The following is a 26546-nucleotide window of genomic DNA, read 5'->3' as shown; positions in this document are numbered from 1 at the left end:
AATCACACCCAGAGTACCCAAACGGATAATCCAGGCATTTATTTCTATAAAAGCAAAATGCTGCAGATGCTGGAAATCTGAAATACAGACAGGAAATACCTGTTAGACCCGGGAGGTCCGGCAGCATCTGCAAAGAGGGAGAAACAGAATTATCAGTTGGGAATTTCCGCACAACCCGCCGGGTGTTTCGTGGCGGTGGGGCCAGCTCACCATTGGCTGGCAGCGAGATCTTCTGGTCCTGCCTTTGTCAACATAGTTTCTCATTGAATACACCCTTCACCACCGTGAAACCCATGGCGGGGGTGTGCCGCCAGCGACACTGGAATGTCCCGCCAGCATGAATGGCCGGATAATTCCGTCATGTGTTTCTAAAGAAGAGTCCTGTTGGCAATTTCTGTTTTTATTACATTATTTATATTGTTGTGAAACTATGTTTGATATCAAAAATGACTTTTGAATTGACTGGCTGGACACCATTCATTTAAAAAAACTCGAGCCACATTCCAGTGTCTTGGGATAACAGTCAAAGATGGCTGAGCATTTGCATCACTGTACCTTTTGCATTCCAAAACTATTTAAGTGGAGACAACCTGTCTTCAAAGCCGTACCAGGAACAATTGCTTTGAGATACATGAATGGGAGCCATTTCCTATCTTATTAGCAAAGCGTCCAAACAATCGCTGAATACTCAACTTGATGGAGGCTCACCGTCAGAAATAAACACTTGGCCAATCAGATCCTGACTGAAAGCTGTTGCTAACTTTGGTTGGCTCTTAATTCGTTGCCCGTTGGGTCATTACTGAATTTGCTCTGTTTCTATAACCATTGCTCTAGAGTCGCCAGGTATCTTTATGATACCGCCACGAGGTTCAAGTTCAAGTACTGATCAATAACTCGACACACCAATTAGTAAGATTCAAATCAAAACACATTTATTATACACAGTAAATCACTACTCATGCATAAACTCTACTTTCTAGACTATTCTCTATCACTAAAAGACCTGTACTTAGCTTCGGAACTGGCCCACCAGGTCAGGGGAACAAATGGCCTTTCGTTCGATCTGAGTCTGCAGGATTCAAAAGCTGGTATGGCCTGGTAGCTAGGAGCGCCTATCTCGTAGCGTGCGTTGACTGGAGACTTACTTGGTTGATGCGGCAGCTTAGACAGTTCACTCTCAAGGGTTGATTCGAGTTGCTGCGTGACCCTGCCAAGAAGACCGGTTTGAACTTGGGGGCTCTACTTTATAGTCCCCAGGGGCTTTGCGCCGTTCGGGGTGGATCCCGTATCTGGTTCCAAGTGATTGGACTAGGTTCTGATCACTTGGATCGATTTCTCCAATACTGGAGCCGTTCCCTGATCGCTGGGCGGTCCCTAAGTGTCTGTTGGCCTTCCTTTGTCTTGGCTCCTGCTGGCGCCGAGAAGTCTGGCTTGGCCTTATTCACCTTACATGTTTCAATTGTTCCTGGGGATCGCTCATTAGTATGCAGATGGCTGTGAGTTTCAGTGCTGTCTGGGGGGCTTTTGCAAGTTCTAATACACACTTGCTAGTTTTTGCCTGTATTGGCTGAATTTCCCTGTAGTCTTTGCGGATCTCCATTTTAAGTCGGGAAGTGGCCAACCCAGGTGGCTACAGAGCGGAATTCCCAGCCATGATTTAATAAAGGTAACTTCACTACCCTAGCCATGACCATACTTAGATCACTAGGCAGTTGGCGAGAAAAGCTCATGTGGCAAGTCAATCATGTATTTAAGCACCTACTTACTCTAGAGCAGTACAACTAGTTGAGAAACTGAAGGGACAGGAGTCTGAGTGGTTTCATCCCACTCTCTCTCTCTCTCCATCCAATTTTCAAGTTGAACCCTACCTGCTGATGTTTAACTATCCAGGTGCCGCAGACAGCATTTTTTCAAAGAACCTAACTGAGCAATGTTGTGTCCAAAAGAACAGATAAACTGTCTGTCTGCAGCCTTAAATCATCTCGACACTGAAAGCAGCAGGACCACCAAGTTCAATGTAAAGCTAGCTAACTCACCAACTTCCAAGAGCATTGAACCCCATTGGTTTCATTGGACTACAAATTATTTAATCTATCCATGTGATGTGTGTGTGTGTGTGTGTGTGCATGCATTTGTGGTTTTGAGATGCAATGAATGGCATTTACGATGCTTGTACATTGACACCCTAATTCGACTTTCCATGTTGCTTTCAACCCTCCAATGCCATGTCAGTGGCGACCTTTTGACAACATGCCAGGAGCAACCTCAGGACACCACATCAGTTATGTTCAAACATGTCCATCGATGTTCAGTGGCATCCATGCACGTGCATCCGTTATGTATTTGCATTCATTCTTATTAGCTCTGGTGAAGCACTGATATATTAATGTATTCATTGGACGTGATGTTATAACTCCTAGTGCAGGAAACAGAGAGAGAAGAACAGCCATTTAAGAGATAACACACTGTAAATAAAGCCTTGGTGTTTAAAGCTTTGTCCTCCCTAGTATCACACCTCCAAAACACAACATAAAAACTGGTGTCAAGGACTATGACCGTAAGTTGGCTAGCCAACCGGGAAGAAGCAAATTACTGAGAAAAGTTGGAAAAATAAAAGTTACAAAGGAAAACTTTTATCTGCTGTGACATGTGCTACAGAGAACTAACAGGTTAGGTGGGCATGAGTAATGATAATCTTCCTGCAGAACAGATTATATAGGTGTTTGTGATAAATATGAGGCTGAAGGTTGGGTTGTTTCCTTCGGGAAACCTTCATTAGTAGAAACGTGATGGGAGTTTTTGGTGTCTTGGGGCCCTTTGATGCTGATGTGGAGCGATGGAGTTTCTACACTGAGCGTTTTGACTATTTTGCACAGGCAAACAAAAATAGCTGAAGATATTATGATGCACACTTTCCTGAGCGCGATGGGGGAAAAAAACTTTAATCTCCTCCATTTAGTGCAACCTGAGAAGCCAGGCAATACGATGTACAAGCAGATCATAGATAGGAACATAGGATATTGTGCGAGAACATTTTTAGCCCAAACCCTTGGTGATTTCAGAGCCCTTTAGATTCCATAAAATAAACCAAGAGCGGGAGTCAATTGCACAATTTGTGGCTGTGCTTAAAAGACTTGCAGAATACTGAGGGTTTGGATATGTGCTGAATGACACTATTTGGGACAGATTGGTTTGTGGTCTACGCAGCGAAGTGATATAGACACATTTGCCAACTGAGTAGGCTATGTAAATCACCGTTTCTATAGAACTGGTTACAAAGGAAGCTCAGCAACTGGATTTGTGCACTCAAGTGCACAAAATGGCTGCTGAATCGACAACCAAGAATCTTGAGATTCATGCCGATGTGCAAAACTAGAGCATTCTGCTGCTGAATGTTGGTGTAAATACATGGCATGTCGAAGCTGTGGAAATGAAGGACACAAAGAGCGTGCCTGCAGGAGTAAAAGCTAGCTGTAGGGTGCGATTTAATCAAAACTGCAGAAGACATACACAGGAAAAGTGGTTCTAATGAAGGGCCACATTGAAGTATCTGTGCAACTTAACGGGCAAACAGCAGAGTTGTCTCTATATGTAGTAAAGGGAAATTATCCAGTGTTGATGGATCGAACATGGCTGGAGAAGATTTGACTGAACTGGGCAGAAGTTAACATGATGGCCAAATGGAGAATCCGGCCTCGCAAACATTTTAAAGAAGCACACTGTTGTGTTCGATGTGAAATTAGGGAGCATGAAGGGTATTGGCATGAATTCTCCGTTGAGATTCACTTTTCCCACCGGGAGCACACCCCCGTCAGCAGATTTCCCTGCGGCATGGGGTAGTTACAATCAGAAATACCATTGACAAGTGGCGGGAAGTTGTGAACTTGTGGAATTCTCAACCACAAAAAGCTGCTGGGGCCAGTTTGTTAGATATATTCAAGAGGGAGCTGGACGTGACCCTTGAAGCTAACGGGATCAAGGGGGATGGAGACAAAATGGGGCGGGATTCTGAATTTGCATGATCAGCTATGTTCATATTGAATGGTGGTGCAAGCTCGAAGGGCTGAATGGCCTGCTCCTGTGCCTATCTTTTATGTTTCTAGCAAGGCCCCCTCGCCAAGTGAATGACACTCCACTATGGGGTTGCCAAAGGCCCCCCCCCTTCAGGCCCCCCTCAATCCCTGTTTCAGGCCTCACCCCTTGGTAGTGTCAACCTGCCCCTTCCCTCTGGCAGTCCCAACAGTCAGCGGGCAGGGCCAGGGTACTGCCCAGCCTTGTCCCTGACCACCCGGGGGCTACAAAGGCCTCCAAAACCCCCGCCTGGTCATCACGTCTATCCAGAGAATTCAACAGTGGCTGCGAGAAGGTCCTCATTGAGTAAACCTCGCACTTTAATGTCTGCGCTTTGCCAGCTGCTTCGATTTTGGGAAAGCAGTCTACAGGCATCAGAGGTTGAAAAAGACCCAGTCGAAAAGAAAATCAGACTGAGCACCTGATCTTTCTGGAAAGCACTTCAGAGTGGAGAAAAATCCACTGTAGGAAACACACGACACCTGCTCAAAAGAGGAAACACTTCAGAGTTAATGGACTATGAAGCTTTGAATGCTTCAAGAGTTGTTTCAAGCAATAATGTTAATTACTCAATTTTCTCCACAGCTCCACCCAAGCCTACTTTCAAACCAGATGTTGCTTTAGACAAAAATGAAGCGGTGCAAGTCACTTCTACAACTATTACAATCAGGATGCCTGTATGTTATTTCACAGATGAACATGGTTCTATCAAAAAGATCCAAGTAATAGTAACTGAAATAAAAGGTAAGAGCTTGTAATTTCTTTCCAAACTTTGCTGAACTGGTAACAGTTAAATAGAAACAGAATGAAGAAATTCACTGATAATAATTCATCATTTCGTCTCAGTACATTGCGAGAGTTAGGTCTGATGCTGCTCCCCTAGACAACGATCTATTTATTTTGTTGTGTGGGGCACGTTGTTTAAGTGTGCAGGCCTTTAATTTTATTTTGCGCAGCCACACAGGTGGGATAACCTAAAGGGCCATTTTGATCATGGCAACTTTTGGGTTGCTGTCCGGCTGCTCGAATTATTGACTATTGGGCTGATTCTCTAATCAGGCATTCCCAGAAAGAAGTGATGCTATCCAGGAACACTGGCCAAAGGAATTGTATGCACCAAAAGTCCCATTTCCCAATCTTGGCAGCAATTCATGAAATGCTAGAAAGGTGCATCAGTATTAGAGACGGTATTGGTGAAGTTTTATTTGGATTCTTATAATGAGCTAATGATGGCATAAAATATATTGAGCCACATCTTTATTTTATTCTTGAATTAAAGGCTCCATTTTGAGTGTGAAATGGTACTTTTTCAATGATTTGCTGAATAACTAGTGTCTGGATAATATTGCTGAAAAGAGACCTGGAGTTGTCAAACCTTTTCCTCTGGCGCTCATCAAGACAGATGCAAGAATGCCAAACTTCAAAGGGGGCAGCAATTTATACTGCATGCAAAAGGGGTGCTGATTGGTTGGAAGTAGGCTCTGATTGGCTGAAGCATTACCATGGAGAACGCATCAGGGAGCCATTGTCCCCCATGCTTTTATTTTTATTTTTTTAAATTGCCAATGTCTGGTAATATTTCTTTTGCCTGAAGAGGATAGGTCCCTGTGCAAGAATATGTTTAGCTGCTAGAAAGCATAAGTGCATTACAATGCAAGCCTGACTGATAATCTTAAATTGGTTATTTGTGTGAGTCTTAGCACACTTGCGATTGTTCAGCAAGTGCTGTCCAATCGCAGAACCATATCTAACAGTAGATGTTATGTTCTGAGCTTTGCTAGCACGGGCTGGCTGAGCACAGTCCATACTCTGCCTTTTGTGAACAGCTGAGGCAGCATGCTATTTAATATGGGCCGGAATTCTCCAGTCAGTGCAATTCCTTTTACCCACCGGCAGCGCATCACTGCCCGCGAGTTCCACAGCGGTTTGGGGTAGTTACAATGGGAAATCCCATTGACAGGCGACGGGAAGATAGAATCCCGTCCGCAGCAAACGGCGTGCCGCCAAGAAACACACAGCTGGGAGACTGGAGAATCCAGCCCATGATCTGCCAGTTGTTGGCCCATACACCCTACGTACCTGGTATTGCACTAGTATTGAAATTCATATCACACGCTACTCATTTGTGTGGTGGGCAGAACGACTTATTGCATGAGTGCAGCATTCTGTTAGTAGTAACTGATCACTCGTGTTGCAGATTCATAGTGGTATGACCCCAGTTGGTGTTATAACTGGACGGGAAGAACCGAGAATGGAACCTGGCTCAAAAGACTGCAACTTTTACTTTGTAAAAAATAAAACATGGAGGATCAGAATCACAGGACCACTAATTAATTTTAACAATGAAGGAAAAAAACATTTATTTAACATGAAGAGTTGGATTATTATACAATCCTCCTCTACTTGACCCCCCCCCCCCCCCCACCCAACGTAACAACTACTCACTGGTTTTAGGAATAACACGAATTACAAAGTACATCTTACTCTACAATGGTATCATTAACACAATAACTTTTAAGTACATAACATGACTGTGGGCAACTCTCCACTCTGAACCCCAAGTGAATGTTTGGGGAAGTTCCCTCCGAATTCCCCCAGATAATTGTCATGTGAAAGTTTCGAAGCTCTACTCCCAAAAACACACTTTAATTATGCTTTCCCTTAGACGGTTTCACTCTGAAATTCAGACCAAGTTTCCTAAATCACACTTTAAAACAAAGCTTCCGCTCCACATTTAACAGTGAATCCAGTCCAGGACTTTACACCACCCCTTTAGGATTTATTTGTCTTGACTGCTGTGCAAATTGCTCACAATTGCTTTAACTCTCGATTTCCAGATTATATTAAATCAACATCAAAACGTTCTATTAACTTCTGGAGTCTGCTGTCCCACTTTAAATCTCCTCAGAATTGCCCCAGATAATTGTCATGTGAAAGTTTCCAAACTCTTCTCCCAAAAAACACGCTTTAAGTCCTTTTCTCATAATTATGCTTTCCCTTAGAGCATTGCATTCCAAATCCAGACCAAGTTTTCAAATTGGGCAACTTAAAACAAATCTTCTGCTCCACATTCAACAGCGAACCTACTCTAGAATTTTACACCAACCCCTTTAGGATTTATTTGTCTTGACTTATACCATTTCTTTAACTCTCGATTCCTAGGTTGTATTAAAATGCCATCAAAATGTTCAATTTACCTCTGAAGTCTGCTGTCCTGTTTTAAACCTAGTTACTGCAATTGTCTCTTTAACTCAGAACACTTTGTTCACTCTTCTTTGAATTCTTCTGAATAATACTTTGGTCTCTGTTTCCTAGGAAGCTTGCATCTTCACAGCTCCTTTGCCCTGTCCAGCTTCTCCTGGCAGAGTTGAGGGCTTTTCACTCCCCAGTGCCCTGTCTCCAATAGCAACCAAATGATCTGAACTAAAACTTTAAAACATCATCACCGTACAAGGGCCCAGTTGCTAAGCAATGCCCACATACCTCTACTTGCCTATTTATTCTTCACACCATAGCCCTCTCTAAGCATGATAGAAATAAAGTTGGAACTTCACCAACCCCCACACCTACAAAACACATTTGTCCAGCATGAATCTAACTATAGGTTTTCCCCTTCCAGGCAGAGAAACATTAAATTAAGCACGCTTAAAACTATATCTTATTTCTAATATTTACCAATACAAATCTAATTTCCTTAAAACTACATTGGTTTTCTTAACAATAGTAGCAGTGTGAAATAACCAGATTCAGCTGTTGAGCAGATTTAGAGATATCTTACTCTTCCAGGTAATTTGCAGGAGACTGGGTATTTTCCAGGTCTGAAAGTGGTAGCCTTAGGCCCATTCATGTGTAAAATGCAGTGTATGTGCAGTTTCAGAAGAGCTTTTTGTTAACATTTCCCCAAGGACTATAGCAACATCATCTACAATTACCTGTCAGGGATTCTGAGTTCACAGATTGATTGACAGCTTAAAGAAGCTATTAAAGTATTGGCTGTCTTTGATATGAGTACAAATACAATTTGTTTTATAAGGAGATTTAAAAGAATTGGATTTTATGAATGGAAGCATGGATGAATGAAAGCTGTATTTGATTGTTAGAAGTTTAATTTCTCATGTTCACGTAATTGCCCATGTGGATGCTGGGTGAGTGCCTACGGAGGTGGCATGGAGGATAAAAGAGACCATTGGGAGTGAGTAGGGGACATGAGATGACATTGATTTGGCACGGAGGATATGAGGAGCAGTGCGAGGATGGGGCACAACTTAGCATTGATTTAGCATGGCGGGTCAGGGCCATGGGGCTATGTGGGGGTATGAACTGACATTTAATTGGTATGCTGGGTATGGCGGGCCATGCTGCTGGGTGTGGTCTTTAAGGGGATATGATGGGTCAGCTCCAGAGAGGCTAGCAACTTCTGAAACAAGCAGCATGCCTCCAATCTGTTTCCAAGGTCAGTGGGGCAGTCCCTATCCCACACCTCCCTGAGCAAGCATTATGCATTATGTATTTTTTATCAAGGCAGGTCCAGCATGGTGGGAAATTTCACAACTCAAGTACGCACCTTGATAACAAAAATGCAGCCCTTTAACTTTTTAATATTGTCACAAAGATTTATTATTATTATATATTTTAATCTGACGTGATTGTTTTTAAACAAACATTCCCACCTGTTAAGATCCCAGTTGATGTTATAACTGAACAGGAAGATCCCAGAATGGAACCTGGCTCAAAAGAATGTAACTTCTACTTTCTTTTAGAAAACATGGAGGAACAGAGTCACAGGACCACTAATTTGTGTTCAACAACAATAACAAAAATGATTAAACACGAAAAGTTTGATTATGATACAATGTACTCCCTGTGTCACATATATACACAGATGATAAGGTTAACCTGGGTTACAACGTATATCTCCGGCTATAATGTTCTCAATCCCTTTAAACAAACAGGCTGGCTGCGGTCAGACACACTCCACTCTGAATCTGAGTGAATTTCTATGGATTTCTCCTCAGAATTCCCCCCACCAGATTATTCTTATACTGTGAGCCACCTTGCCCCAATGAACCCCAGTTGCCACGCAAGTGATTTCAAATTCCGCTTTCAGAAAGACAGACTTTCAAATCTTCTTTTAAATAATGCTTTCCTTCAGCTGCTTCCATCAATGTTTTGATTTCAAGTTTTAGACCTCCCCCTTCAGGATTCCTTTGGTCTTGACTGTGACACAAACTCTTCACAATAGCACCAAATCTTTGATTTACCTCTGAAGTCTGCTGTCCCACTTTAAATCTGCTTACTGCAGCTATCTCTTGAACTCAGAATACTTTATCTGCTTTTCCCTTGAATTTTCCTGAATAGTACCCTGTCCAGCTTCCTGGTCTCAGTTCCCTTAATTTCAATCTTCCTAAGATAGTCTTTCTCTCCAAACTCCCCGGTTATCTCGTTCTTTGTGAAGTCTGCCTCTTTTGCAGCCCACTTGCCCTGTGCAGCTTTTTCTTCTGGCAGAGCTGAAGGATTTCATTCTCCCGCATCAACAGCCAATGAATTCAGTTAAAACTAAAAGCCTACCTGTCTCAAAGGTGTCCCTAGTTACTAAGCAATTTACAAAAAGTACAAAAAGAAAAACCTCATTACTACCTTTGTTTTCCTGACACACCATAAATTAAACTAGCTGATGCCATGGACCTTTTGTGAAGGACTGCCCATAGTAACTCCCATAGGACCACATGTTAGGCAGTGAATGCTAACTGCTTTAGTTTCTGCTTGATATGAATGAATGAATGAATGAATATCGCTTATTGTCACAAGTAGGCTTCAAATGAAGTTACTGTGAAAAGCCCCTAGTCGCCACATTCCGGCACCTGTTCGGGGAGGCTGTTACAGGAATCAAACCGTGCTGCTGGCCTGCCTTGGTCTGCTTTCAAAGCCAGCGATTTAGCCCAGTGTGCTAAACAGTGTGAAGAAGTATTTGGCAAAAGTTGAAAGTTTTATCTGTTGTATTCAAGCAAAGATATGCGTTGAATCAAAATCTATCAAGTGTTTTTGTCACCTTCGTCAGTATTTCTCCAAACTAATAATGTTCCACTTTAAGTACTCCTACTGGGGAGAGTACATTTTTGACATCTTCTTTTTACTAGAGATGGACTGTTGTGCGAAAATGTACTGTTAGAAAGGCCTGACTTTTAATGATGCACAAGAGCCATGTTTAAAGCATCATAAACTAATGTTATTTTTAGTTTTATTATTGTGCTCATCAAAGTGAGGGATAATAGCATTGAAATATGGAAGATCTTCCCATTTTAGGCACACAGCCTAAAATGTGGGGGGGGTTGCTCTGCATCTGACCGCGTTAGACCTACTCAGGAGTGCTTCATGCTCATGATGCATCTCAAACTGACCATCTGAAAAACATCCTTCTTACATTTTCCATTTCCTGCGCTGCTACCATTTGGTTTATTTGAAGGCAAATTTTATTGTTATTGTTGATTTGTAGCCTTTGAAATCTTCATATGAGAAAATAATTTGTTTTTATGGAATTAAATTAAAATAACAAATAAATTGTTGAAAAGTAGAAATCCATACAAATAATAGTCATAGAGGTGTACAGCACAGAAAAGGCTCTTTGGCCCAGCCCGTCTGGGCTGGCCAAAAATAACCTGCTAGGTTGGCACTGCCAGGGGGCAACACTCAGACAGAGCACCTAGTTTTTCTAGGAAGGATTTCAGAACCCCCAGCGGAACAAAACGCAGTCAGCTAGCGCATCTGGCCTTTCTAGGACGGACTTCAGAACAGAGGCAATGCCAGCAGAAAAAAACTGTGGGCAGATAGAACAACAGGGGGCAGAGGTTGGGAGACTCGTGACGGGTTTGACATGTGGCGAGAACACTTGTTGGGCCCAAGGCCCGATTTTACAGGCCAGCAGGTATCCCTCCAGGGCTAACAGCAACGGAAAATCACCTCCAATGTTTGTGAAGACCAGTTTTCAATTATGTTTTCTAGTCCTATTTAATATTTTGTCATATAAATTGTATATATTAATAATAAAGAGCCCCATCATGCGGATGCACAAAGCTTGTGGCAAAACACACTGACAGTGCAGTGTGAAAGCATATTTGACTTTCTAATCAGGTTAATAATTCCAAAGAACAAACACAAATAATATCACAAAACTGCATTCAGTGCAGTGAATTATTTATCCATTGATTTTAATCAATAGAAAGTTATCTTCTGGAAGAGAGTGATTTTGTGATTTGCACTCGCAGTGCAGCAGAAACATTTGCATCAGAATCTTTACCCTTAAGTTTCTTCTGTGAGATGCTGTTATGTGATGTATTAAGTAGAAGCCAGATTCCTCTATACAAGTAGGAAAGAGAACCCAAGAGAAAAAGAAAGTGATGATCCAGGCATGATCTCAAACACAAGTCAGAATTGGATGCCCACCCCCATGGCCAGCTTGATAGTGGTGAGGGTCATTTAATCAGGCAGAGGGTTGGCAGGTGGGGACCCAGCTATACTCCTGCCTCCGCTCTGATTAACCCTGTGGCGGGTAGGCCCTTGAATGAGCTTTCTGCACCACTGCCAATTAAGACACATAAGTGGCCAATTAATGCTCACTTAACGGCCTCAATCCCACACCACTGGTATTAACCCTCCAGCAGGTGAAGGGCTCGCAATATGGGGAGCACAACAGGCAAACCCATGAGGCATTCCTTGCAGACTCCCAGTGGGTGTTGGGTCCCTCATTGAAAAGCACTAAATGCCTGATCGGAGATCCAGCATCAGAAGGGGAAGCCCCACTGAAAGCCAACATCTGCTTTTGCTGCCTACCTATCTCTCATGCCTTCCAGCCCATGACGCTGCACTCACCCACCTGTGGTCCAGTATCAGCAACAGTACTAGGCCTCAGGTTGGTGTTATATCAGAAGCAACCACCGCCTTCTCCGAGGCACTGTCATTTAAGGGAGCTGCAAAGGTCTGGCACTTCTCGGCAGGCAGGGCATTTACCTCCACCTGGAGATCTTTGATCCCAGGAAAGGCCAGTGCCCGAGTGGTACTTATTCGGCAGCCGTTCCCTAAAAGAGGTGACGCTGGACTCTTACCGGCTCTTCAGGCTCTTCAGCAGGTGGACAAGACACTTGCCACCTCTAGTAAATATCGTCTGTAGTGCGTGCTCCATATGTTTCAGCATACTTGCAAACAGGTCGAAGATATGTCAAATTTTTAAAACAGTTTAAGAGAGAGCATTGTTACAATGACCAAATTCTAACTAAAACTCACAGCAAGGTTTTCATGAAAAAAATTACAGCAATGCTATATGTAAGCAATGTATTATTTACTGTTAGATATGCAAAAAATAAATAATTTTTTAAAAATGTAATAATTTGTTTTCTTTGAAAATTTAATGGAATTGCAGATCAGCATCACTCCATTAATAGTTTGTTTTAAATGTGTCATAAATATCTTTATCAGAAAATTTTACTTCTTAATTTATTTTCATATTTTAATTTCTCAATAGCTATGAATGATGGAAATATTTCTACATGGTATGATGCTTACATAATGAAACCAAAACCGTATTTTGCGAATGAAGGCTTTAAAAATCCACCCTGTATTAGAACAAACACATATAGAGAAAATGCTAATGAAGAAACATATACCATTGGAGCTGAAAAATCATGTCAACGAAATGCTGAGAAAATTTGCAATGGGCCCCTAAAGCACAATAAACAGTACTTGTAAGTAAAATATTGGTTCTTATTTATTGTGTTGCATATTTTTTAATTGAATAAAAGCCACAGCGTTGCAATGATATTCTTGTTCAATTATAAGAGAGCGACAGATGCAAAGGGGACAGGATTCTCTCATTTCTTTACAATGTAAAGTTCCTGTTCTTTGCTGCTCTCTCATTTTTACTGTGGCTAAACTTTGCTGCTGTAGCACTGGGAATTGGAAAGGATGCGAACATCTGTTTTTATGCAGGGTGTCAAGTGCATTCATTGACATTCCATTTAAGTTTAAATGTCAAATGTGCTTAGGCCCCCAAACACTGGGTGGTAACATTATAGAGCACTAGGTTATTACCATTAGGTAATTCATCCAAAAGAAATACCTGTACAGATTTTTATTGTTGACAAGGCATGGATTCCAAAAGCCACATGTGTTTGACAACTTTGTACCACCTACGAATTTCACATCTTGAAATAACAGCCTGGGATGACGACTGCAATTGATTAACCTCAAATTTTCAAAATGACAACAACAGTACTCCCTAGCATGTTACATTTTTGGACATTTAGTCCCAGCCCATTCTCACATTCAAACTCTTGTTCATTATGAATCAGTGCAAATGTAACCACTTCATCTCAAGGTAATTTATAGTAAACTCACTCGATCATCATCATCATATTTTAAAATGCTGTGTGTATCCCCTCTGTAATCTTCCTCCACTCTGGAAGTTAGCAGAATAAACAGTGAATAAATTAGGCCATAGACTGTGAATGGAAAAGAGAATGGAACTAATGATGCACAGTACGTTTACAAGATTTGTAGGCTCAACAATCCTCTGAAGAGGATAGACTATAACTAAACAACCATGTGTGCAGCACCAAACTTTAATATGAACTGGCGTAAGTTACCTGAATATCAACCTTACATGGCAGCTCAATGCTGATTATCCGTAGAATTCTTTGGCCCATCAATCTCGCAGTTTCAAAATCTGGCCAGCATGAAGGATATTTAAATATGTAATTCTAAAAAAAATAGATCAAGCACATATTGAAGCAAAATCCACAGGGTATTTGTTTTGAACTAAGTTGCTTGAACCATCTCCCAGATGGACGCGCAGCTATAAAATCTGTCCTGGAGCTATTGTATATCACAAATAAGCTGGGTCATATTGTGTAAGTGAATGTAACTATTACTCCCAAATTGGACCATGAGAAAAAAAAAGAAACCAATAACAAGATACAAAACAGACAAAAATGCCTTTTGACACAGAAATGCAAATTACTTTGTATAATGTTGCAAACACAGAGAGGTCTGCCATGTTCCTTATCTAATCATATTATTTGAACATTATTTGTATGATTAAATCAAGAATTGAATCTGATTATAGCCATTGCTTTGCATGAAATAACACTTCTTAATTAATCTTTTACCTTGGGCGGAATTCTCCGGCACTTCCAATGGGATCTTACTGCCCCGTCAAAGCCGACCACGCAGCGGGTTTGCCGGCGGTAGGACGGGCAAGCCATGCAAAGTTTCATGGACTTTGGTGGGACCAGAAGACCCCACAGACGGCCAGCAGTGAACCACCTCTGCTGTGGGAAAACATGCCATGTGGTGGGGTGAGGGGAGAGTGGCGGGGGGTGGGCTGGAAAATTCCAGCCCAAGTCTCACAGAAATATTTGTTCAGTCTGCCTTCAAAATGACTGAAGAAACTACACGTGAAAAAAAGAACTTGCATTCCGATGGTATCTTTCAAGACTTTCAGTACTGTATATCCCAAAGCACATTGCAACCAGTGAAGTAGTTTGGAGTGTAGTGACTTTTGCTGGACGGACAGCCAATTTGCACAAATTAAGGAACCACATACAACGACTAGATAAACCGACATTTAATCAGTTTTGTGTGCTAGTTGGGGGATTAATGTTAGCTAGGACACCAAGAGAATTCCCTGCTCTTCTTCAAATAGTGCCATTTGATGTTTTATCCACGCCTGGGAGAGAGCACATTTTGCAACTATGTGATTGATGGGCCAAAAACACTCAACGGATAATCAGCATTGAGCTGCCCTGTAAGGTTTAATTCAACATCTCACCTAAAATACAGCACTTCCTCAATGCCGTACAGAAATGCCAATCGAGATCATGTGCTCATGTCCTCAAAGTGGTTCTTGAACTTAACAGTCTTCTGGTTTGGAGGCATGAGTCGTACTATTGAGTCGAGATTGGCATGAATAGCTGACGCAGATCACAAGAGAGTGATGCTATTGCCCCAGCATCCTGTTATTGTACAAATAGATATAGGCCAAAGTGAGTCAGTGTCCATAAAAAAATTAAAACACTCAGACTTGCTTACAGCAGCAACTGACATCATTGAATCTGAGAAAATATTTTAAGGTATGCACATTCATAATGGATATATTAGGGAGGAAAAGTATCTATATTGATGTTTGATAGTTACCTTTATCTGTAATAAATTTGTCATTCTTTTTTAGATTCAAGTTCCGAGCAACAAACTTTCAAAGACAATTTACAGATTCAGATTACTCTGATCCAGTCAAAACCCAAGGTATTTCAGGAAAAAACATAATCGAAAAGTGTTTCTGCAAAAACAAAATACCACTGATGCTGGAAATCTGAATTAAGAACCAATAAAACTCAGCAGGTCAGACATCAGCTGTGGAGATAAACAGGACAGGATTTTCCAGTCCTGCCCACTGGCGTGATCTTCTGGTCCCTTCGTGTTCAATGGACGCCTGGCTGGCACGTTGCATGCGCCACAGCAGGACACGACCAGAGATAGCTGCCGCGATTTAACTAAATGAGGACAAAGTCCTGTAGTGAGCACATTTAACCGCGTGTTTCCGGGCACTCGCAGCGCCGAGAAACACAAGGCGAGACAACGCGACTTGTGTTTGATAAGGGGCCTCAACGGGGAATGCACGGCTGGAGCCCTATTTTGTGTACTGAGGAGCTCCGCACTCCAGTACCCCGCCCTCCCCCCAGCCCAATTACATCTGCACAGAAAATGCCAGATTGCCACTGCCTACTTGGCACCCTTGCAGTGCCCTTGCCAGCTGGACATGTCAGCTGGGCACCTTGACAGTGCCAGGCTGGCACCCAGGTTGCACTGCCAGAGTACCACCCTGCCCAAAGGGCATGCACCTGGGGGCCTCTGATCACCTAGAAGTCCCCCACGAGTGCTGTTCCACCTGGTCCCCGTTCCTGGAGACCAGTGCTGATGGGTACTCACCCAAGGTCTCCGAGGCAAAGGACATAGATCCCACGCCTCGGGTAACTCAGGAATCTGCACGTTAAAGTGAGACTAGTTGTCTTGCTGTAATATGCAGATTTACTAAAACGTGATCCCACTCACAATGGGTGGTTGCAACGTTGTGAGATCACGTTCTCTTTCATGAGGTGTTGTGAGCCGGGTAGATCCTGGAAGCGGGGTCTCCCGGCTTTTATCAGCCACACTGCAGCTCGGAGAGCTGCTTTTCGGGCATAGCGTGGATGTTGGATCACAGACAGTATTTTAGGTCATTGACCTTTCATCAAAACCCTGTTTTTCCAGTTTCTTTTGTTCTTATTTTATCTTGAAAAGTGTCCTTTGTTTTGGATAATCTTATGATGCTGAGGTTTTATATATTTGAATAATCATTTATGGTTGTGCAAGGGTTCCATATTGGTTTGGAGTGATCAGAAAACTGGTAAATTGAAATGAATCCTTGTCATTTGCTGGCTCTGTATTTGCCACTTGCACAATGGCTTGTGGGTTTCAACTGTGCTCTCATAAACAGCATAATGAACCTTCTCCTTAAAGGTAAAGATGGAATTAAAACATCTTCTACAGCTCCCCATCGTCCTTCCTCCTCAATATTACAGTAAAATTAAGACATGCAACAACTTGAGGGAATATTTTAGTCAAATGCGAAAACATCTGCTGCCAAATAAAGTGTGTATTTGGCTGGTAGTACAAGCTTTTGGTAATCTTAGTGTTGCTTTTAATGTTGGCCTGAAGTTTCACTTTTAGCGGGATATAAAATGGGCCACATTGGATCAGTTGAAGGCTCTGTCCATTTTTCTCACAATACTCACTTCTTGACAATATTTAATAACTGCTGATTGTTGAAAGTAATTTCCATACGTTTGTTTTCCTCTGCTCACCATAACTCCAGGCTCATTTTCTGATGTAGACTTTCACACCTTCCATTTCTTGGCCTCCAAATGATTTCTGGATTTGGCGACAAGCAGTTTCAAAAAAATTACATCACTTATGCCGCTGTACAAAAGTAGATTATACTACATTTGGAAGATAAATGTATTCAGAATATTTAATGAAATTGCGAATTTTAGGTCTCTTTGTAAAGAAATTTGTACTGAAGTGCTGAACGAACACTTATATTTTAGCTTCTGTTACGAGAAAGCAATGCCATGCGACAGGCCCCCAGCAACCAAGGGGTTAAACCTATTTACACAGCAACTCTGATTTGACTGAGTTTAATGAACCCTGTATAAACAAGGCTTTGTTGCTTCATTCAGTTCAAAGTGGCTATTTATGGTGAAGCAAGTGCCTTGTGTTTTCCCAGTTATACTTCACATTTTATTCTGCGGTCCTCAGATGTGTCCGTTCATTGTTTTTGCTCTTCAAAAGCTTAAATGATTCGAAAACCAGACAGCTGGTTTTAACAGTTGAGTCACATTGAATGTGTTCATGCTGTAAAAAGGGATTGACTTTAGAAGTCACCATTCTTCCTTGGCATATGAGTATAACTCACTCTTGATATCATGGCTTATCACATATTGGCCCAAAATTGGGCAGGACATGAAAGTGGGCACAGGGATCACAATGCAGAATTACCTCATGCCCTTGCGTTTGTTCCAGTCAGAACACAATCTTCCTTGCTCCGCGTATGATTCAAATAATTGTAGCATGTAGCTGGCACTAAGTGCGCTGTTGATTCCAACGTGCCTGAGCTGGGGCTGCAAAATTGTGAGGTTGGCTCAAGTTCAAACTATTTAAAGGCATCCTGCACCGCTGAAAGGGGATGTGCATTGTGGATGGAGTAGGTGCAAGAAGCCAGTCTAAAATTGACTTTAGCTTGGAGAACACTCAATAATGGCATAGCATGAGAGAGAAACGGCCCCAGGATTTTCCAGCACCCCACTGGAAGCCTTAGTGCTAGAAGAGAGATGTCATCTATCCACAAAGAGTTAGGAGACCCTCCAGATACACTTTGCCAAGGCAGTGGGTCCAGATAGGACTCAATGCTATGCTACTCCCCAAAACCGTGGATGCAGTGTCACAGAAAGCGCAGTAACCCCACATGATGGTCAAAATCAGTATCTTCAAAGGCCATATACCAATTGCATCCTGGCCCCGCCCCCACCCACCCCATCACTGTGTCAATAATAGTGTGGAATCAGGGGGAGATCGCATGTAAGTTTTGATGCCAATGAATTCAATGAGCACTATGATGGGGTAGACTACATAAGAAAACTCATGGACATACAAGGTGAAATGCTTGGTACATTGTCAGGCCTGTCAGAAAACCTGTCATCAACATCAAGGAGCAAGGAGGAGCCCAGCACCAACTTGTCAGAAAGCTTTGCAGCAGAATTTGGAGCTCAGCCTTTCCAGTGGTGGCAAAATCCATCTGCGCATCCTTGTGCGCTTAATTATGGATCCAGCTTCTCAATGATGACGTTTCAGCTTCCATTACAGCATCAGCAGAAGCCACCCAATGCTTCGCTTCTACAGTGGAAACCAAAATTGTTGCCATCGTGGGCTGCAGACAGGCGATCAAACAGTTTGCAGAATATCACAACAGTCCAGCAATCTGACCTCCCTGAGGGAATAGCATGGAGCACAAGCCTGCTGTCCTATCTCAGGGTGACAGATTTCATCCTGGCACCATTGTCGCTCTGCTAATGCCCTCGCCGTTGTTTTTCCGCCCATCAGCCAAAACTGTCGCTGCTCATCCTAAGGTAGTACAGTCTGAGGTCAGGCCTTCAAGGACCAGAGATACTCACAGTTGTCCTTCAAGGCCATCTGCAATCTCCTCTGAAATTTAGCAGTCTTCCACTGGCCATGCTGCAGCCACTGGGGGTAGGACTATGCGGGAGCACCAGGACAGACATGTAGTGTGACTGTAGCATGGAAGGCTGCTGGCATTCAATGAGGGGAGGCTGTAGTTGATTTAACAGGACAACCACCTTCAGCTTTGGCCCTATGCTTTGCCCTGGTTATAAGTGGCAGCAGTCTAAGCTGGTTGACTAAGAACCAACAACAAGGGCACTAGTGGATTGGCAATGGTATCATCCTGAGAAAGGGCAGCAGGTTTGTACTCCAAGGATCCAGAGCGATTGCTATGGCATCTCAGCAATCCTAGTAATGTACTGAAGGTCAGATGTCTGAGCTGCTGTGAGACTCTGAATGTCCATTTGAACATTGTTATCCACTGTCATGATGACGGCAAGCTATGCTTGCATGACCTCATTCAGAGCTTCCACTGCATCTCTTAGACATTGCATGGCTTTTGGTTGCACTCAGTTAGAAGCTGAGACATTGGCCATCAGACTACCATAGATTAGTCCACCGGAATTCTCAGGAAGGTGGTCACCACGTGCATGCAGGAAAATATTAGATTCCAAGCTCTGCGCATAGCCATGTGCACGTTTGGTGCCATACTCTCTGTCCTCCATGACAATAACGGCAGGCTTTCTGGCTGTACACTCAATATGCCACACAATTTGGTGTGCAGAGCAGTCAAACTTCTGTGCACTGAAGTTCTCACCTGAGTCCTCTGCAGCAGAACACACATGCAACCTCCGACTCCTGCAAGCTGGCACCTGCCCTATCCTTACCACCTGCCCTGGCTGCTGGCCACTCATTCCTGATGATTTACCATGTGCTGATCCCACATCTGAACTACCCTCTAAAGCAAGAAAGGTGGCAGCATCTCAGCTAGTGGCTGTGGGTGTGAGGTCAATTGACAGTATTTCACCGTCAATCCTGTCTTTCTCTTGCACCTCTCAGCCCTGCCTGATTAAGTTGCAGCGCTTGGGTATCTGAAAGGAGAAAGATACAATGGTGGGGTTGCAATGAGGATGGGGGGATGGGGGGAGGGGGGGCACAGGAAATCTGCATGTGCATGCTTACATTTCCTGCAGTTTATAATTCAGAAGAGATTGTGAGGTAATGGGAAAGGGGAATGTGAGAAACAGGATTGAGTATGAGCACACTGTTACTTCTGTTCGTTACAGCCTTGTGGCTTAATCATGGCTGTTCCAATGCTAGTGGACACCATCTACTTCATCAGGATGAGGACTTGCAGCCATGTCTGCTGTGCCAGTCTGTTCTACAAGAAAGAGGGAAGTGTGTCAGTCAATGTGGTGCAGTGTGGCTATAGCTGGCAGTTGTTTGCAAGCTGTGAGATAGGGCTGTGAAGTTTGTAGTGTGCGAGGCGCAGCAGTGATAAGTGTGTGAGGATATAAATGTTAGCTGTGAGTCATAATTGATGATTGATAGAGCTTGTTGGGAGGTGAGTGACGGAGGTACAGTGCATTGAGCTGTGTGTGAGGCTAGTGGTACAGTTTGTGATATGTGGTGCCTGGAGATGGATTTGCTGATCTTGAACACTCATGGAAGGTCATTGAACTTCATCTGGCACTGCCTGCAGGTCCTCAGGGTTAATCTCCTGACAGTGACCTGCATGGTTTTCTTCTCCCATTTTTTGCTCAGAGCTTGTCTCTTCACAAGCTTAACCCCATGTGGATAGAGGATCTCTCGCCTCTTGTCTAACTCCAGCACCAAAGCCTCTCGAGCTATGTGAGAGAAACTTGGGGTCACTCTCTGTCTGCAATGTTGCGTGTATAGCTGCTATGCCTTTCCCTGGACACACAGCCTTCAAAGATGACTTGATCCTGCAGAGCTCCTCAGTGCACAAAACGGGCCTATGGCGGCCTTGGACACGCATTCCCTGCTGAGCCTCCCCATCTAACGCGAGCGCCGTATTATAGCATTGTGTTACTCGGCGCTGCGAGCTCTAAACGCACCTGCTATGGGACTTCATTCCCATTTAGTTAAATCCTTGTTTTGCCACTTAGCAGCATGTTTAGCACTTGCTGCAATGATTTAGATGCACAGGCAATATGAAGTTTGTGTGCTGCCTGCATCGAAAACAGTGGGTGCAAGTTAATCCTGCACCAAGGTCCTTGTGCCTGTTATCAGGTGCTATTGGATTTTGCCTCCATGGCCATTTATCTGTAACACACCAGTAGAAAATAATAGTGCATTTGCTGTGCCTTTTATAGTGTGGATTGTTGTATTTATATGAGATGCAATTTTTTTTAATATACTTGTTTTCTTGTCATTTTAGCTGAAGGTCTGTCAGGAAGAAGCATTGAAATAATCCTTGCAGTGACTCTGTGTGTACTCTCTGTCATTCTCCTTGTGATAGCAGCCTATGCAATTGCAAGGTAGGAAGGATAAATGTTGTAAACACTTACTTGTTTTAAATTATAAATTCGGCTCACTCCACAACTATCCTGGCAATTGAATTGTGTAGTTAATTAAAATACTGTCATCTGTTTAACGTGTAATATTTGACGGGACACAACATTCTCCATTCCTTGCTTTCTCTAGTTTCTCAATATGTGCAGCTGAGCATCAAAGTAAGCAAGGAACTGGGTAATATTTTGGCTGCCAATACTGCCACAAAAGTTCTCGTTAATTTTGCATTGTCCTGCCAGAGATCAAATTGGGTCCAGTATGAAACTCTCTTGTAGTTTACCTTCTATTATCTTGCAGCCAATAGAATGGTTTAATATTTTTTAAGAATCTCTTGTGCTGTGTATATACTGAGTACGAAATGAAAATTTGGAAAAAATGAGTTTTGTTGGTACCTGTGCTCCACATACAGAATAAGACAAAATAAGAAGGAAGGTGGCACATACTCGCCAAGGGACGCGGAAATTATTGACACTAAATTCAAGCTGGACCAGATGATTGCAGTGACAGACCTGGAACTAAAGGAGGAGAAGCTGATGCGGTGAGCTTCCAATATCCTAGCAACCAAAGAGTCATGACCCTATTCTGACCTGCACTTGTTTGGAAGTGTTTGCAGTGCTGTTATTTACTGAGGTCACTCAACCCCTTTTTGAAAGGCCAAACTCCACTTTTTGGACACTTCACACATACGTACATAAAAGCCGTCAATCTTTCTTGGGCTTCAATCTTCCATGAAAACAAATGCAGCAGCATGTTGTTCCTGCTGTAAAACCAGTGTCACTATTTTTTTTAATTGATTTAAAGAAAGATTAAGCAGCTATTTTAAAGATACATTATTTTGACATGATACATCCTCATTATATTTTGCTCATCATTTAGCACAATTGGTTCAAAAAAATAAATCCGAAGTTCAGTGTACGGGGATAAGAGAACTGATTGTGAAGTGTGATCGCCTTAAAGAGTGAAGATTAGCATGTAACTACTTAATCAGCTCACTGTCTATGTACCTGAACTAAAATGATATTCAGATTTTACCTTCTTAATCGTGATAGTTTTAAATGCTCACCTTTTCAAAAGTGTACTAAATGTTGCAGATTTTAAGGAGCTATTCATTCAGATAAATACTTCATTCTCAAATAAAATTTTAAATATGCATCATAAAGTTAGAAGTGCTTAAGTAAACAGTAAGGTAATGTTTTCTGCTGATTGCAATGATTAAAACGATGCCAAAGCAATGATCAATTAAAAATGTAATGAGGGACTGCAATTGAAAACATTTAGAAATTTTCGGGTGTACGAGGGTGAGTAAAGTAATACAATCAATCTTTGCATAGATTAAGTAAAACATTGATCTCTCCTACTCGCACCAATTTTTGGGAAAATGCAACAGAAGGTTGGGGTGGAAAGATGTTTGGGGTTGTTTGCAGTTTCCCACTTCCTTGTGTCTTGTCTATTACCTGGTGCCCAGGCTGCAGTATATGTGAAGTATATGCAAATTAGTGATATACGGCATCCAGTATGTTTCTTGTCATTTGTCCCTTTTGATTATTGGGTGCAAGGGCTGCGCAGCAAATTCAATATTCTCTTGAAAATTGCTTCAGGCCCCAATTTAGTTTTTGCTCACATCTGTGCCTGGGCAAGCATGGAAAGAACATGAAAAGATATCCGGCAACATGGATGCACTTGAGGGTCTGCCATTGTTAAATTCTTTTCCCATTTTGGCGTGCCTTCCCAGCATGGGAAGCCACATACATTTAAATGACCCATAACCAGAAAGACAGCTTCAGTCAAGGGCTCACCTCCGTGGTGGATGAAATTCCTATACCAATGCTGGCTCCCCAATGTTGCCCATTTTCCCAATGAAAGTTTTTTTAAATAATTTGTTTTGAAAATTTAGAGTACCCAATTCATTTTCTCCAATTAAGGGGCAATTTAGCGTGGCCAATCCACCTACCCTGCACATGAAAATGAAATGAAAATGAAAATCACTTATTGTCACAAGTAGGCTTCAAATGAAGTTACTGTGAAAAGCTCGGGGAGGCTAGTACGGGAATTGAACCGTGCTGCTGGCTTGCCTTGGTCTGTTTTCAAAGCCAGCGATTTAGCCCAGTGTGCTAAACCAGCCCCTGGGTTGTGGGGGTGAAACTCACGCATACACGGGGAGAATGTGCAAACTCCACACGGTCAGTGACCCAGGTCTGGGATCGAACCTGGGACATCAGCACCGTGAGGCAGCAATGCTAACCACTGCGCAACCTTGCTGCCCTTCCCCAATGAAAGTTGATGGTGAGGAAGAAAACCTTTTGAGTGTAGATATAAATAAAGCATATGCGCAGTTGCCCGCTGCACCTCTGCATTTTCAAGATCTAAAACCAAACACAAAGTGACCACATCTGCAGCTAGCTTTCATAATTCCACACAGAGTAATTATACAAATCAAATTTAAAATGTGCACTGAAACAGTTTTGTTTTCTGTTTTCAATTTCTTTGCATTGAATAAACACATGAAATGAATGTTGGTATGATCAGATGCTTAAACATGCACTTTATCTGCACTGTTCAGTTCAGGATAGTGAGGATAATGTGTGAAGCAGAAGAGCTAAAATAAATGAGTACAATAGATCACTCCCCCGGACTTTCATGCCTACTGTCACCAGCTTTGGACAGTATAAATTTAAAGAGGCACATTTCTGTCTCCTTTCAGGGTTGAGTATTTGGATCTGCGACACCACTAATTTGCATTTGCTACTATTGTGAGTGACCATGTTATGGAGCATGAATTATTTGATTAATATGGTACCTCTGATGTGACAAATGTGCATCCACCTGTGTTGGCTCTTGGTTTAAAGAATTACTTGTGTTCAAGAATTTAGCTACTTGCTGACAACAGTGCTTGTGTGTTACTCGCACATGTTTTGACATCCAAGACAACATGTTAAATCATGCTGCACGTTGACTTTCAATGTTTTGGTTATTTACAAACTAACATTCTCATGACTCCTTTCTTCCAGTTACTCCTCGTTATTCTTTAGACGCAAGGAAATTTATGTCATCCAGTAAGTCAAGTGCTCAGTCTGTTGAATTGTTGCTACCCCAACATATTATTGTGCTACTTCATGCACCGTGGAATCAGTAAAATTCTCCCCAGAACTTAAGCATGTCAGGAACTTGATTACAAAATGATTCCAACTCAGCTTGGTGGGTGTGATTTCAGAATAAAGGGGCAATGGAAAGGATCATGAAGTAGGGTGCAAAACAGGTATCCAATCTGCTATTGCCCATTTTGCAACTTTCCACCCTTAGCTCAGCTGAAATCCTCATCCAGGCCTTTGTTAACTCTGGACACCACTGTTCCAACACACTGCTGGCTAGTCTCCAATTTTATATCCTCCATAAACTTGAGGTCATCCAAAACTCTACTGTTCATGCCTTTACCTCTATCAAGTCCTGTTCGCCCTTTGTGCTCACCCCCGTGCTCGCTGGCCTACATTGGCTTCCAATTAAGCAACGCCTCAAATTTAAAATTCTCATGCTTGTTTTCAAATCCTTCCTTGGCCTCACCCCGTCCTATCTCTGTAATCTCCTCCAGCCCAGCAATCTATTGAGATTCCTGTGCTCCTTCATTTCTGTCCTCTTGAGCATCCTCAATTTCTACCACTCCGGCATTGGTGGCCATGCCTACAATCTCGGACCTGAACTCTGAAATTCCGCACTAAACCTCTCAGCCTCTCTATCTCTGTTTTCCCCTTTGAGATATGGTTTATGACCACAACAAATTTAATAAAAAATCTGTCCAGCTGTGAAATCCAGCTATAAAATTGCTTGGAGTAGAATTAATACTCTAAATGTGAAATATATATTTGGAAAAAAACATTAAAATATGCCATAAACATGTGAACATCTGTGAAAATGAACAGTTCAGGATTTAAAAGGACACATAGTAAAATCGAAAAAAAACATTTAAATGAATAAAACTCAATAGGAATAAACAGTTAATGATTCCAGTCAAGAAAACCCACTCAAAAATTCAATTAAAAAAAATATAGAGGGAATAGAAGACATCAAAGTAATATTCATGTATCTGAAATTCCTGGGTTTGTAATTCTGGCAACACCGACCCAACTGGAGATTTTTAGGTTCTGCGGGAGAGAACCACATTTGAAGGGGGGGGGGGGGGGGGGGTTGGGGTAGGTAACGCTTAAGGCGTATTTCTTTTGCACAGTCGCCCATGCTTGCTCGAAGCACTGGAATCCACCCACTCACACCGCAATTATATTCTTTTTAAAAAATCAATTGAGAGTACCCAATTCATTTTTTTCCAATTAAGGGACAATTTAGCGTGGCCAATCCACCTAGCCTGCACATCTTTGGGTTGTGGGGGCGAAACCCACGCAAACACGGTCAGAATGAGCAAACTCCGCACAGACAGTGAACCAGAGTCGGGATCGAACCTGGGACCTCGGCGCTGTGAGGCAGCAGGGCTAACCTACTGCGCCACCGGTGCTGCCCTCCGCCATTATATCCTTGACCCACTGAGCAAGGGAGGAGTGTTGGGGTGTGTGCAGCTAAGGTGATCTAAAATGAGACGGTCTTCAGGGGCGCAGGCTATTTTCCTAATCTGGACCTCACCAATAGAGCTCACAACCATGTGTGCCTTCACATGAAATGCCTATGGGATAAACCTCTCCCTCCCTGTCATTGGACTTGCCAAAGACAGATCAAAGTCCCACCCTTCCACCCTTTAATTTTTCAATGAAGAGACGCCCAGAAGCTGTAGAGGCCCAACACAATTAGATCTGCATTGTTTCCTGTGGTATTTTTAAAGGATAAATTTGCAGACCACAAAGGTTCAAACAAACAAGGGGCGCGATTCTCCGACCCCCCACCGGGTAGGAGAATCGCCGGGGGCCGGCGTGAATCCCGCCCCCGCCGTGTCCCGAATTCTCCGCTACTGGAGATTCGGCGGGGGCGGGAATCGCGCCGCGCCGGTCGGCGGAAATCGCGCCGGCCGGCGGGCCCACCACCGGCGATTCTCCGGTCCGCGATGGGCCGAAGTCCCACCGCTGTCAACCCACGCCAGCCAGTGTGCATTGAACCACCTTTTGAACAGCGGGACAAGGCGGCGCGGGCAGGCTCCTGGGGGGGGGGGGGGGGGGGGGGGGGCCGCGGGGCGATCTGGCCCCGGGGGGTGCCCCCACGGTGGCCCGTCCCGCGATCGGGGCCCACCGATCCGCGGGCGG

At 43.0% G+C, this 26546-nt stretch overlaps 1 protein-coding gene across 1 annotated transcript in view; it reads left to right on the top strand.

Moving 5' to 3' along the window:
- The window catches only part of ptprq (protein tyrosine phosphatase receptor type Q), a 304885-nt gene that overhangs the window by 212289 nt on the left and 66050 nt on the right, over positions 1-26546 (top strand). Inside the window, exons 46-50 of the mRNA XM_072485165.1 lie at positions 4657-4815; positions 12587-12806; positions 15290-15363; positions 21176-21275; positions 21719-21847. Of these exons, the coding sequence (XP_072341266.1) occupies positions 4657-4815; positions 12587-12806; positions 15290-15363; positions 21176-21275; positions 21719-21847 (682 nt within the window). The remainder of the gene's footprint in view (positions 1-4656; positions 4816-12586; positions 12807-15289; positions 15364-21175; positions 21276-21718; positions 21848-26546) is intronic.

The sequence above is a fragment of the Scyliorhinus torazame genome, chromosome 19 (assembly GCF_047496885.1).
Source record: "Scyliorhinus torazame isolate Kashiwa2021f chromosome 19, sScyTor2.1, whole genome shotgun sequence".
NCBI lineage: Eukaryota > Metazoa > Chordata > Chondrichthyes > Carcharhiniformes > Scyliorhinidae > Scyliorhinus > Scyliorhinus torazame.
Note: the sequence above shows the minus strand (reverse complement) of the source record. Positions and strands in the feature narration are given on the sequence as shown.